The sequence below is a fragment of the Pundamilia nyererei genome, unplaced genomic scaffold (assembly GCF_000239375.1).
Source record: "Pundamilia nyererei isolate P.nyererei 1_Seehausen unplaced genomic scaffold, PunNye1.0 scaffold00095, whole genome shotgun sequence".
In the NCBI taxonomy this organism is placed as follows: domain Eukaryota; kingdom Metazoa; phylum Chordata; class Actinopteri; order Cichliformes; family Cichlidae; genus Pundamilia; species Pundamilia nyererei.
In genome coordinates, this window is record NW_005187496.1 from 1,994,278 (window position 1) to 2,007,005 (window position 12,728).

Genomic DNA, 12,728 nt, shown 5'->3' on the forward strand with positions numbered 1-12,728 from the left:
CACAGTTGACTCCTTCAGGTCTCACCATGAAATAATTTTATCTGTCAACCTCACCCATCAAACCCAGGGGGCGGGGTTAACACTGATGGAGTCAAAACCATTGGTTTGGCCTGGTGGCCATTGTTTCTAGCACACAACAACCGGCATGTTGAAACTAACAGAACTGAACTTTGGAAAAACCCTGTTTGTGTGTCACCAAATACCGTTTTAATATTTTTTCAGCCGAGAATGTAGCGGTTTAATCTTCAGATGTCTGGTCGGTTTGCCAAGATACAGCGTCTTTGCAAAAGTGCTTCGATGATTTTGGAGATGTCTGCCCAGCCCAGTCTCACGGCAAAAACTGATGATGTAATATTTCTGTCCAGGTTGCAGTCTTCATGATGAAGTCTAACAGAGTGAACCATTAAACTTCAGTAAAACTATGCAGTTATGAAACGTAACTTTAACCTCAGCCAAACCGATTCTTTCAGTTGTAAATAAAACAGCGAAGTAAAAATGACCCGACAGACAGAACCTGAGTGAATGAAGTCCAGCGTTTAACCACTGAGAGTTAAAACTCAGCTGAGGTTTCAAAGCTGTGTGCCGGTGATTGGACATCAGCCGCTGATAAAGCTGGTTTGCCCATAAAGTGCTCTGTTGGGAAACAAGCTCCAGCAGCTCTACGCTCGGGAAAAGAACTATATTTACTTATGGTGTGCAGAAAAATGCGCCGACATTGCGTTATATCGAGCACCGGCTGCCCAGTCAAACTGTGACTATCACCAGGTAACGTAGGCGTGTCTCTTGAATTAGCAGCAGGTGTTAAACAGCTGACAGGTGAGGAGGAGGAGGATGGATGAAGGTAAACTGAGGGCCTGTTGAGCTGAGCACTGGTGTCGTGAGAAAAATGTCAGCTCGTTCTTTATGTTACAGAAGCACAGAGACACAAGACCAGGCGGAAAGAGACGATCATTCGGTGAAAATGAGAATCTGCGAATGCAACATGTGGAACACGGAGAGTGGAATATGTAAACAAACCGGTTAACGTAACACCTCCCCCCACCCCCACCCGTTAAGCTGGAACACGGGGGCTGTGAGCTCGGTGCACTCTGTCAGCTGACTGTTAGCAGAGCTAGTGACATCTCTGAAAACATCTGAGCACTTTTGTAAACAGGTTCTATGTTGACAACCTGACCAGAAGTGAAGATTCCGCCATGGCTAAAACACTGTTAAAAGTGTAGTTGGTGACAAAAAAACGGGGTATTCTAAAACTGTACACCACCACCATTGCTGCCTGTTCATTCTGGGATACCTGGCTGCCCCACACAAGCATTATCTAGGATCGACTTGTCTTGGCTTACTTTGCACGGCAACCAATCAAATGTTAGAGAAGCTGCATGGGCAGCGTTAACCCCGCCCACTTAGTTTGATGGGTGAGGCTGACAGATAAAATTATATCAAGGAGAGAGATGAAGGGGACAAAAGTGCCAAAATGAATTAAATAATTAAATAACTAAATCATGAAATAATTAATTAAAACTGTCAATAATTATTTAAATGTGTTATTAATTAATTAAATATGTCAATAATTAATTACATGTGTCATAAATATTTATGTAATTAATTATTTCCAATTTTAATTAATTATTGCCACATTTAATTAATTATTTAATGGTGTATTTAATTAATTCATTATGGCAGTCCTGGCATTCCATAGAGTGGAGGCAACACATTTCTTTCATTTACCAGAGCAGCATTTGTATGTTATGTAGAAAAAATGAGCCATACTGTTGAAATTGCACTTCTTATTCTTACGCTAAGGTGTCACAAGGATTAAATGTGTAGTTAAGCATCTTTAGAGTGATAGAAAGAGAAGTTTCAACAGTCCAGTGGACTGAATGTGGCTCAGCTTGAGATCCCTGACCTCTAACAACACAGATTAACTCATGCAGCTCAATAAAATAAAATATAACAAAACTAAAATTAACACTTTGGCTTTAAAGATAAATTAGTTCAGGAAATTCAACAGTAAAAAAAATAGCAAACACAGTTTTTCTGTGATGACATCATTATTAAGATATTTCTGCTGGTTTTTCTGTGTTCACGTAACCACTGAAAGGTTTCACTCAGATGTTTTTGTGTTTTCTGCGTGCAGCCACTCTCCAAGACGAACGAGGAAGAAAAGGACCTGCAAATATTGGGACGTGCCTCCTCCTGGCTTTGAACACATCACACCAATGCAATATAAAGCTATGCAAGGTACCCGACTTGTTCTCTTTGCCTCTTTAGCCTCTAAATCAGACTTCAGCAGAGCTGCAGTGAGTTTCTGCTTCGCGGCTTTGTGCTCCCCAGCTCTCTAACTCATCTGTTCTCCAACACTGAACCCCGATCTGAGCTTTGCTACTTTACATGTGGGCTGGAGAAGTCAGACAGCCTGCCGTAAATCCTGAACCAGCTGAAACAGTCGTGTTTACAGCGCTGTCTGCGTGTTTTTGCTGTTCACTGCCACCAGGGTCCAGTGTAAAAAGAAAATAAAGCTTTGGTTTGTGTTTGTGCTGTTGTTGATCCTTCAGCTCGGCCACGGCTGCAGAGGAGACAGGTTAAAACGCACAAAGAGCTTCTTTGTAACCGGAGCTTAAAAAACAATGAAAACTGTCAGTCTGTGCTTCTCGTTCTGCTTTGCTTGATCTGAACAGGCAGTGCTTGGCTTCTTCCTCTTTTCTGCACAGCTGGTCAGCGACAGCGTGAAGTAGGTGTGAAGGTTGGATCTGGGATGGCCGATGGAGATGTCTGCTGTTATTATCTAATGCAAGGACTCTGTGAGAGAGCCATGGCGCTCTTTGAGTACTGGTGGTTTTGCTGTCCCTGCTCCAAAAGCCAATCGGCAGCCAAACCAGGAAACATATGAGCATATCATCTCATTCTATAACCCATTAACATGGTCTCTGGTAGCACTCTGATTGGAGGATTCAGAGATGCTTGTGTTAATTTAGACCAAATTATTTTATGTTTTTTGTAGTTTTTTAATCAGATTTGACAGAATCTATGCTCGTGTTTGTTCTGTGATGAGCTCTGAACCACGCTGACACCTTTAAACACTCGCTGTGCTTCATAAAACTACGTGTTTGTTGCTCTGCAGTCTGACTGTGGGATATTATCCCTGAAACACATTAATAGTGGCGTCTGTGTGCAGCTATTTGGCAGCAAACACTGTCCCTCCTTCGTGTTTCCTCAGCGGCCGGCCAGATTCCAACAATAGCTCTGCTGGCAACGTCCACCACTACTGGAGTAGCTGCAGCCCCGACACAAGTGCCCATAGTTGGCAGTCAGATGACGAGACAAGCCAGGCGCCTCTACGTTGGCAACATCCCGTTTGGAGTGACTGAGGTACTCTCGTGGTCGCTGTAGATTCGTACCAAACAGACCTGCTGGTGCGGCGCCTCAGGTTTGATTTCTGTCTCCTCAGGAGTCCATGGCCGAGTTCTTTAACGCCCAGATGCGCCTCGCGGGACTCTCACAAGCCCCGAGTAACCCCGTTCTCGCCGTGCAGATTAACCAGGATAAGAACTTTGCTTTCCTAGAGGTGAGGGTTCATATTACTGTTCAGTGTTTTAGGTTGGTAAAGAATATATAAATAACACTTATATATTTATTATTCGAACTATTTTTAACAAATTATTTTCTGTTGGTAGATAATTAAACTTTCTAAAGAATATTTGTTGTGTGCTTATTATTTATCTACATTTTCATTTGTTTATTTTTTATTGACCGTTGAAATCGCCCGTCCTTCTCACAGTAACATTACGTCATGTTCAGTTCTGAGCACAAGCAGCTTGTCTGAGAGGTCTGAGCTGCTGTTTAGCACTAGTTAACATGATGCGCACCGGCATGCTGACTCGCTGCAGGCTCTCACGCCTGCCGCACACATGTGCGGGGTGTCTGCACAGTTTTGGCTTCTGCTGCGATTCTTCACAGACGAGCCGAAGGTTAAATCTCACCCTCAGTAACGGCTCACTGTAGGATTCATCAGATTCCTGCTGAAGCAGTCGTGTTAGTAGATGTTATTAGAATTGTTCTTTGTTGGCGCTGTGACTCAGTGTGACTTTCTTTCCTAGTTTCGGTCTGTGGATGAGACGACGCAGGCCATGGCCTTCGATGGGATCATTTTCCAGGGTCAGTCGCTCAAGATCAGACGACCTCACGACTATCGGCCGTTACCCGGAATCTCAGAGCAGCCGGCGTTCCACGTCCCAGGTTTGACTCCGATGCTTTCTTCTTCTTCTCTTCAGAGTTATCCAGTGTCATTTAACGTCATTAAATTTAGTTAGAGTTAAAATGACCTGTTCTTACATGAAGCCAGACCTTATTTCCTGACATATACAAGTTCTTTTAATGGTGGATATTCATGTTAGCCAGGATGAGGTTTTAATAATGAGATCAGTATATGTGAGCTAAGACCTCTAATTATTGACTAATCACACAGCCTTAGCATCCCCACTCATTCTTTTGATTGAAATCCAATCAGAAGAAAGATAGTTTAAAGGGGCAGGAGCTTGTTGAACTGTGAGTCATGCAAAGCTACTCTACTAGCTGGAAATGAGCAGATTAGATTTTACTTCATAGGGTCATTTGTGCTTTGTAAGCTCATATTTGTTTTGTGATTTGTTTGTTCTCTCTTCTCGTGGTTTGTGTAGGCGTCGTCTCCACTGTTGTTCCCGATTCCCCTCATAAACTGTTCATAGGAGGCCTCCCCAACTACCTTAATGACGACCAGGTATTTATCTGAGCGCAGGCTGAACAGCTGCGCTCAGCTTTCCTCACTTTACGCTCACATGAGGTTTTTGTCACCCTGAAACATGCGTAGTATGTTTTACGTTTCACATTTCTTTGTGACGTGAGAAATATATAAAAAAAATCTGGTTAGTCTCGAGTAACAAGGCTTCCGATGGAAGTCAAAATAGCTGAAGGAACCGCATGGTGTAAAAGCACAAAATAGAAAACAACACAACATACAGTGCTTGTGCCTGTGTTCCATAATGTCACAGCTTTTATTTTGGAGAATCTCTGATTTGACATTAATCATTAAATATAAGTAAACTCCTTACACCTTTCTCATGCTAAGCTTACTGATTTAAGACAGGTAAGCAAAGTCCAGTATATTTAAAGTGACATGAATTTACTTCTTTGTGGTATTTATTCCAGTGGGTCATTATCAAAGAAAAAGTCCACCTTAAGAAGTTAAAAAAATTCTTCTTCTTTGCCTTTCTGGATTTTTCTGTTGTTTGTTGATTGGTAGGTGCCTTTAACGATATATGTATATATGTATATATATATCTATATAGCTGCACGGCACTAACGCATTAACTCGCTAACACGTTGACGCCGTGCAGCCCTTGCACGGGGCGATCCGCGTTAACTCGCTAACGGAGATTTGCCGCATTAATGCGGTTATGGCGTTAACGTCATTTTGACGAGATTAACGCTGACAGCACTAATATATATAAATGCTATATATACTTATATATAAGATTTATATATAAGTTTATATGGAGAATTCCTCTGAATGTTGAGGAGATATCGACTGAAATCGAGCTACAGCTGGGCGTACTTTAGTGCAGTACTAATTCTTACCACCAGATGGTGCAGTTTGTCAATTTAAAATGTAACATTTAAATGTCAGTTTAGCCTCATAATGAAGCAGTTCATCAAATAGGGCATCTCTGCACTAGCTTCCTGCATGTTTCAGAAGTTAAAGTTTTACTTTAATATGAAATGCTGAGCTCTTATGAGCCAGCTCGCAGCCTCAGAGTGTCAGGTGAGGCCTGGCTGCTGGAGTAAAGTGGTTCTGCGATCAGGACCCCTCAGTTTTGGAACAGTGAGACTCATAGATATACAGAAGGATTCATAAAACACCCCATTCAGTTACTAGAATGATAAGAACATTGTTATTTACAGTGGCATCATGGGAAAGGCAAATCTGGAAATAATATCAGAATTTCCCAGAAACATTTCAATACACCCCCTGATTTTAATTAAAATAAGAGTCATTACAAAAAGTACCTTTAAATGCCTTTAAATGGAAATTTAGTGCCTGACTACATACTCACGAAAGGACGTAGAAAGTCAGTAAACAACTCCAGAAACGCTGCAGCAGCTCAAACAAAAGGTGGCCTTTCCCTTTGCTAAAGACCAAAAAAACAGTTTGTTTTGTGCACCTGTACGCAGAGAAACTTAATTCTAACTGTCCATTCTGTCTCATTTAGCCTCAGTTAGTTTGCAGAGCACATGCAGCCTGATGTCTGTGATTCTCTGACTTATTTTTTCTTAATACTTGCAGTCACTGCCACTGCGTTGATACTCACAGCTCTTTCATTTTTGTTCCCCCACTTTGTCCCCAGCTAGGGGCCTGTAAGATCGTTAAGTCTGCGCTCATAATTTGTTCAGTAGTACTCATCTACTGCTGCCATGCCAACATGTAACACAAGGCAAGTAAGACATTCTGGTCCTCACACGGATACACTCCGAGTCCGCAGGTCGCTTACAGGCTACTTTCTTTCTCCCATCATGCTTTTGGAGCGCGTTTAAGATCCAGGGATTGATCATTGAGGTTTGGGGGTTGTGTTGGTGAAGTTTAGCTATTTTTTTTAACACCATCTACTGAATATGGGATTACTATTATATGCATATCTGTTTATATATTTGACCGTGTTTGAACACTTCAATCGATTGTCTGTTTTGAAGCTAAAATACCACAAAATTAAGTCATTCCAGCCTCTAAATTATCCATAGACTCCATATTTTACAGTGTTTCCCACAGATCTGAATTCAGTTTGTAGTGGTTGCGCTCGGGAGGAGCCACGCACACACTAAAGGTTACGAATAATCAGTACAAAGTTACAGACACAGATGGTATAAAACATGGATGTAGCCTATTGATCTGAAAGCCAATGTAGAATTCAGTTCAGTTTTATTCATGTTAGGCCAAATCACAACAACAGTTTCCTCAAAGTGTTTTCTATTGTAAGCTAAACCCCCTCTAAAGTTACAATATAACTTTAAGCATGCCTTCTTCGTAAAAGCCTCCAGGGGGCGACTCCTCTCTCCTCCTTTGGTTGGACAGGAGAGTGTCAACTGTACACCTCAGCAACATTTTCCGAATGACTTTATGGCCTCGGTCACTAATTTCAGGTCTTATAGAACGTTTAGTAAATCAGAAATGAGGATTATGTAGTACTTGCTTGTTGCCTCTCCGGGGAGTCTATCATCCAATAGCACAACAGACTCCGACTCCACCATCTTTAACTGCAGCTGGTGACAGTCGTCCTCGTCCTGCTCTGCAGCCTCACAGTAGGTTCTCCAGAGCAGGAGAAGGACCGGTGCTGCCAGGGATAGTTGCAGTGCAGCTGGGTTAGTCCGTTGGACTGCAGGATGATAAACTCCTGGTACAACCTTTTTAGGTGGTTAGAAAGAGACATCAGTGCTGTGCCTCTCCTTTAGCCTCCTGTACTGATGTAGATTTCCAAACAAAACCAGCATGGCAGCTTGCTTCGAGGCTTTCTTGCAGGTTACTAAAACACAGAAAAAACACATTAGAGGTGAGACACAAGCATCTCTGTGTTTATTCAAGTTTTCAGAGGAGTCATATAACCAGATTAGCTTGATTTGCATAAAGTAGCCCAAATAGTTAATGTAAATGAGGAGGTGGCGACTCCGTGGCTCATCTACCAAAATGCCACCCTGCTTGCATGTATGGTTTATTCATAGATTATGACTAGGAAGCGAGGAATTGTCACTTCCTGTGAGCAGCTGAATGACGTGAAAGGCCGCCATCACAGCTTCCTGCACATCAAGCCAGGCAGCAGCGATTACATTTTCAAAATATAAGCAGCACTATTAAATCATTCCCCAGATATACCTTTGCCAGCCCAAAGGAAATTCTATATGTGGGAAACACTGTTTCAGCAAAATGGGGAAATGACTCAAAGCCTGTATTTAATTGATTAACCGACAAAGTGAAATAAGCTGCAGGGTTATTGATCATTCTCAGGACTTTGAACAGTTTTATGTGCTGGTGTTGTTCCTGAGTTTTCCCAGGAAGCAGCGTAGTAGTGAGAAATCTTTACAGTGTAAAATGCTCCAGCAGTGTGTACAGATCAGCCCAGCACCTTACGAGTGACTCACATTCTGCTTCTATGTGTCGTGGTCTTAAACTGCTTTCGAGTCTCAAATGGACATTTAGAATTCACTGAGTAGACAAACACATTCAGCGGTGAGTTCTCCAGCTCAGATCTCGCTCCCGGACTCTTGTTTGCAGGTTAAGGAGCTCCTGACGTCGTTCGGGCCGCTCAAAGCGTTCAACCTGGTGAAGGACAGTGCCACGTCACTGTCGAAAGGTTACGCCTTTTGCGAATACGTAGACATCAGCGCCACCGATCAGGTAACGGTGACGAAGTGTTTTGGTGGGATCTTGAGCTGTGCTGTTTGGCTACAGGTCTGTTTGCTCTTCATCAGGCTGTAGCCGGGCTCAATGGGATGCAGCTGGGCGACAAAAAGCTGATCGTCCAGAGGGCGAGTGTGGGAGCTAAAAACGCCAATCCTGTGAGTACAAGTGGCAGCATGAACCTGTGGTCTCATTTTTTGCATCATGTGCACAGTCTGTGTATAAAAGAGGAATGCTGCCAGTCGCTGGTTTTGGATTCTGCACTTTGAGGCCTCAGCTTTAGCGTTTTTATGCCGTGTGTGCGCTGCAGACCTCCATCATAGAGACGCCGGTGACGCTGCAGGTGCCTGGGCTTCAGAGGCTCCAGAACTCTGGCATGCCCACAGAGGTGCTGTGCCTTCTCAATATGGTGATGCCCGAGGAGCTGGTGGACGACGAGGACTACGAGGAGATCCTCGAGGACATCCGCGAGGAGTGCTGCAAGTACGGCACTGTCCGCTCCATCGAGATCCCCAGGCCTGTCGACGGCGTGGAAGTACCCGGCTGCGGAAAGGTGATGTTTATACACTCTGTACATGTCCAGTGAGCCGCCATCGAGGGGGCGTTGGATTTATAGCCAGAAAATATATTATAAAGCGTAAGTAGCATCGATTCTTCGGGACTCACCGGCGCTTTTTCATTTCAGATCTTCGTCGAGTACGTCTCTGCTGCAGACTGTCAGAAAGCCATGCAAGCCCTCACTGGACGCAAGTTTGCCAACAGAGTGGTGGTCACCAAATACTACGACCCCGACATGTACCACAGACACGAGTTCTGAAAGCACAGACACGTCCCTCCTCCTCGTTTTCTGTTTGTGGGCTGGGCGTCAGTCTGCTTCCCTCCTCCTCTGATCGTTGTGATCCTGTCCTTTAGAGACCAGAGCTGGAGCAGTTTTATTGCTGGACTGCAGTGTGTGTGTGTGTGTGTGTGTGTGTGTGTGTGTCTTCAGTACTAAATAACTTCCAGCTTTTGCCTAACACCCAGACTGTGAGTGAACTCATTCTGAACTTAAAAGATACTCTAGTATACATAACATTTGCCGTAGAATGAATGTGACATGTATCTTACCTACACTAATACTGCCTGACAATTTCAGAGTAGCTATCTATCAAGTATGCACTGTACGAGAAAAAAAACCAACCGTCAAATGTTTGGATTTTCTTCCTGAGCACAAACGTTCATTTCGGGTTTGAAAAGCCATCGTAATGTTTCTTCCGTGGCTTTGAGAAAAAGAAAGGTGTTCATTTATTTATTTATTTATTTTTCGAGAGTAATATTTCCTGCTATATATGTCACATGTTAATGTTCCTTAAACATATACAGTGCTGTGTGCTGCTTACATAGACCAAATGTTGACTTGTTTCATGTCAGTAAAGCCTGAATGGCGACTTTGTAAATACTATCAGAGATACATTCGATTGGCGAAACACTAAAAGCTGCTTTAATTCGAGAGTAATCAAAACCAAATTTGAAAAGTTTCAGCTGGAAACTTTTGATCAGACAAAGGGACAGTTGACCCATGGTTAAACCCTCCACCTGAGGGGTGTATGTGATTCTCATTTCTAACTCTGCACCTTTATTCTGGGACTCCACTAAAGCAGCTCTGCATGATTCTGTTCAAAAACACTGTTATTCACTTTCATCCTTTCTGTGAAACACACCATTGTAGATCCTGCGTCTTTAAGACCCCCCCCTTCCTTCCCAAAAAGCTTACCTTATTCTGATTAGCCAATTTTGGGAAGCCTGTTGAGGGGCAGGACCAAGCTAGCTTTGTGAGCTGTAACCTGTGCTGAACTGCTGTGACCTGTGAGTATTTATTCGACCCCATGCGTGGGTCAAACACTGATTGGTTGAAAAGTTGGCGGGAACGTAGAAGGCAGTCACGCCAGTGTTCACTACGAATGAGAGAATTACAAAAAACCATCAAAGTTTTTAAAAAATACAAAGTGAGAAGTGCAGACAGCATCTGGGATTTTTTTTTTTTATCAGATTTGTGATTCTCCACAAGCAGTTTTAATGTGCCGCTCGTCACTGAAATTAAAGTAAATTTTGATAATGCTTCACAAAAAAAGTGCCCAGAGCAGTTTCAGGATGTCTGCCAAGGTGTGAGGCTATTTTTAGAGGAACTTTGTTAGAGCAACAAATGTGTATTTGGCTGTTGTGATACTTTGTTAGGTTACAGATAAAAAAACAAAAACGCCTCCTTCTGGCCAAGCTGTGTAGCTCCATCATTATTTGCAGCACTTTTCAGCTTGATTTATTATTGATTACTGATAACTTTGACCTGGGTAAAGATCAGAACTCGTGATCAGTCATGAAAGCTAGCGGTTTTACTAAAACTCGGATACAGAAATATTTTATACGTTGCTGCCTTCATAGGGGATGCAGCAGTGTTTCAGACCTTTAAATAAGATTTTTAAATACATTTTAACACGTTTTCTACATTTATTAGAGAGCGATTCCACTTCCTGGTATTCCCAAAGGTGGCTGTAGTTCATCCAGAAGACCAGCAGGGGGCTGAGTGTGACTTTTTCAATGAACCGAATGAATGGAGCCAAACAGCTAATAAAAATGTTTATGTTGTATCTTAGTTTTAGTATTAGTTAGTACCTAGTGTTGATAAAATGTCCTAACTTAAATGGTTAGTTTTTCTTACAGGGAGGCAGATTCGGCTCATAAAATCTTCGCCTTCTGCTGCTTGACTGGGTCTCTTTCTATTAAACAGGAAGTCCATGATTTGGGGACTAGAAGTTAAAATTTAAAAAAGTATTTTTCGCTTCTTCCGTTGTTGGTTTTAATCAGTTTCCACACATCATGTCGCTTTCCTGCTTTATTTTTGTGAATAACCTGTTGTAGTGACAGTAAAAAAAGGTGCAAGGGTTTAACAAAAGGTCGACTGTGTCCGTCTAACCATAAATATTCAGAAATTAATTTTCAAAATCAGACGAAGTAACCATGGTCTTAATTAAAACCACAAAGCAGATGAACACATGCTGAGAAAAGCACCTTTAAGTTGTGTAGATAGCCAACTGAGCATTTTTTAAGCTTTATTGTTTGTGTGCTGCTGTTTTGCATCTGTTGAAGAAAATGTATGAAATTAATTTATTCTGAAGTATCTTAAATCTGCTTAGAAAGTGCAGGCACAAATATGAACTAAGACACCAGAGACTGGAAGGAAAGCCCGTATTTGCACATGCAGCGATGTTCTGTAGGCAAACGTGTATTTTATTGTAATAAACAGAACACATCAGATGGTGATAAACACACTGCTGTATTTTCTACAGTTTTGAATGGTTCAAAGGTTTAAAACATGTTTAGTTTGTACGACTCCCCATCCTTCCACGCCATCGCCTCAAATAAATGCTTGCATCCACCGCCTGGCTGCTACTGTGATGTTTTTATTTCTGAACTATCTGTGAGATGTATTTGAACATACCCATTAAATAAAGATGAATGATAAGATTATTGATATAATAATTAGTTTCTCCTTAATGTTAACCTTTTATAGATGGATGGAGAGACCAGAGGTCACTCTTTTATGAGCACCTGCTGTGTTTCACTGATTATAATGTTGGCTTAATATATGTGGTGTTAATTACTGTGTGGTCCTTCACCTCCTTTATTTTCATGAGATAAATTTTACATCCAGCTGCTCTCCCTCTGATTCTAAGTGCTGTAAACATTACAGGTAGAACTTTAGAAAGCAGTCTTTTATTTTGAAAGATTTAAGTTAATGTGATGGCATCACTGCTGTTCTGAACTTGTGTATAGTGTTAGTATCCAAATTATGAGTGTTGGTAAGAACAACAAGTTTTGCTCTGAAGGTCAGTTTCTCTATTCAAACTAGATGTAATGTGTCCTTTCATTTCCTGTTTATACTGTCAAAATAAATAAAGCCCATTACAGCGCAGTATTACAGTATTAATGTAGATATGCATCGTATGACTCCTGTCAATGCAGGTATGATGTACTGATATTATAGGATACCTGGCCAATGCTTGTCTACATTTCAGAATAAATGTGCTATGTTTTAAATCTTTATTGTTTCAGCAAAATTTCACAATTGGAGAAATAAATAAAAACAATATTTATTTATTTATTTTATATCGTTAGCTTCATAGCATAATTGCCTAAGTCATTGTTTGGTCAAATTGAGATTTTTGCCTAACTTTACTCCCCTACCACTGCTGCATCATCCTGTCCGTCTGCCTATGTCATCACAAAAAAATGACTTAGGCACTTATGCTATGAAGCTAACGATATGTTTGTT

At 41.7% G+C, this 12,728-nt stretch overlaps 1 protein-coding gene across 1 annotated transcript in view; it reads left to right on the forward strand.

Moving 5' to 3' along the window:
- The window catches only part of LOC102199287 (splicing factor U2AF 65 kDa subunit-like), a 15,520-nt gene extending 3,687 nt beyond the window's left edge, over nucleotides 1–11,833 (forward strand). The window contains exons 3-11 of the mRNA XM_005739960.1: nucleotides 2,135–2,238; nucleotides 3,215–3,366; nucleotides 3,446–3,562; nucleotides 4,095–4,233; nucleotides 4,674–4,753; nucleotides 8,294–8,416; nucleotides 8,491–8,577; nucleotides 8,730–8,972; nucleotides 9,105–11,833. Coding sequence (XP_005740017.1) covers nucleotides 2,135–2,238; nucleotides 3,215–3,366; nucleotides 3,446–3,562; nucleotides 4,095–4,233; nucleotides 4,674–4,753; nucleotides 8,294–8,416; nucleotides 8,491–8,577; nucleotides 8,730–8,972; nucleotides 9,105–9,236 — 1,177 coding nt within the window. The 3' untranslated portion in view covers nucleotides 9,237–11,833. The remainder of the gene's footprint in view (nucleotides 1–2,134; nucleotides 2,239–3,214; nucleotides 3,367–3,445; nucleotides 3,563–4,094; nucleotides 4,234–4,673; nucleotides 4,754–8,293; nucleotides 8,417–8,490; nucleotides 8,578–8,729; nucleotides 8,973–9,104) is intronic.
- Nucleotides 11,834–12,728: the final 895 nt, after the last annotated feature.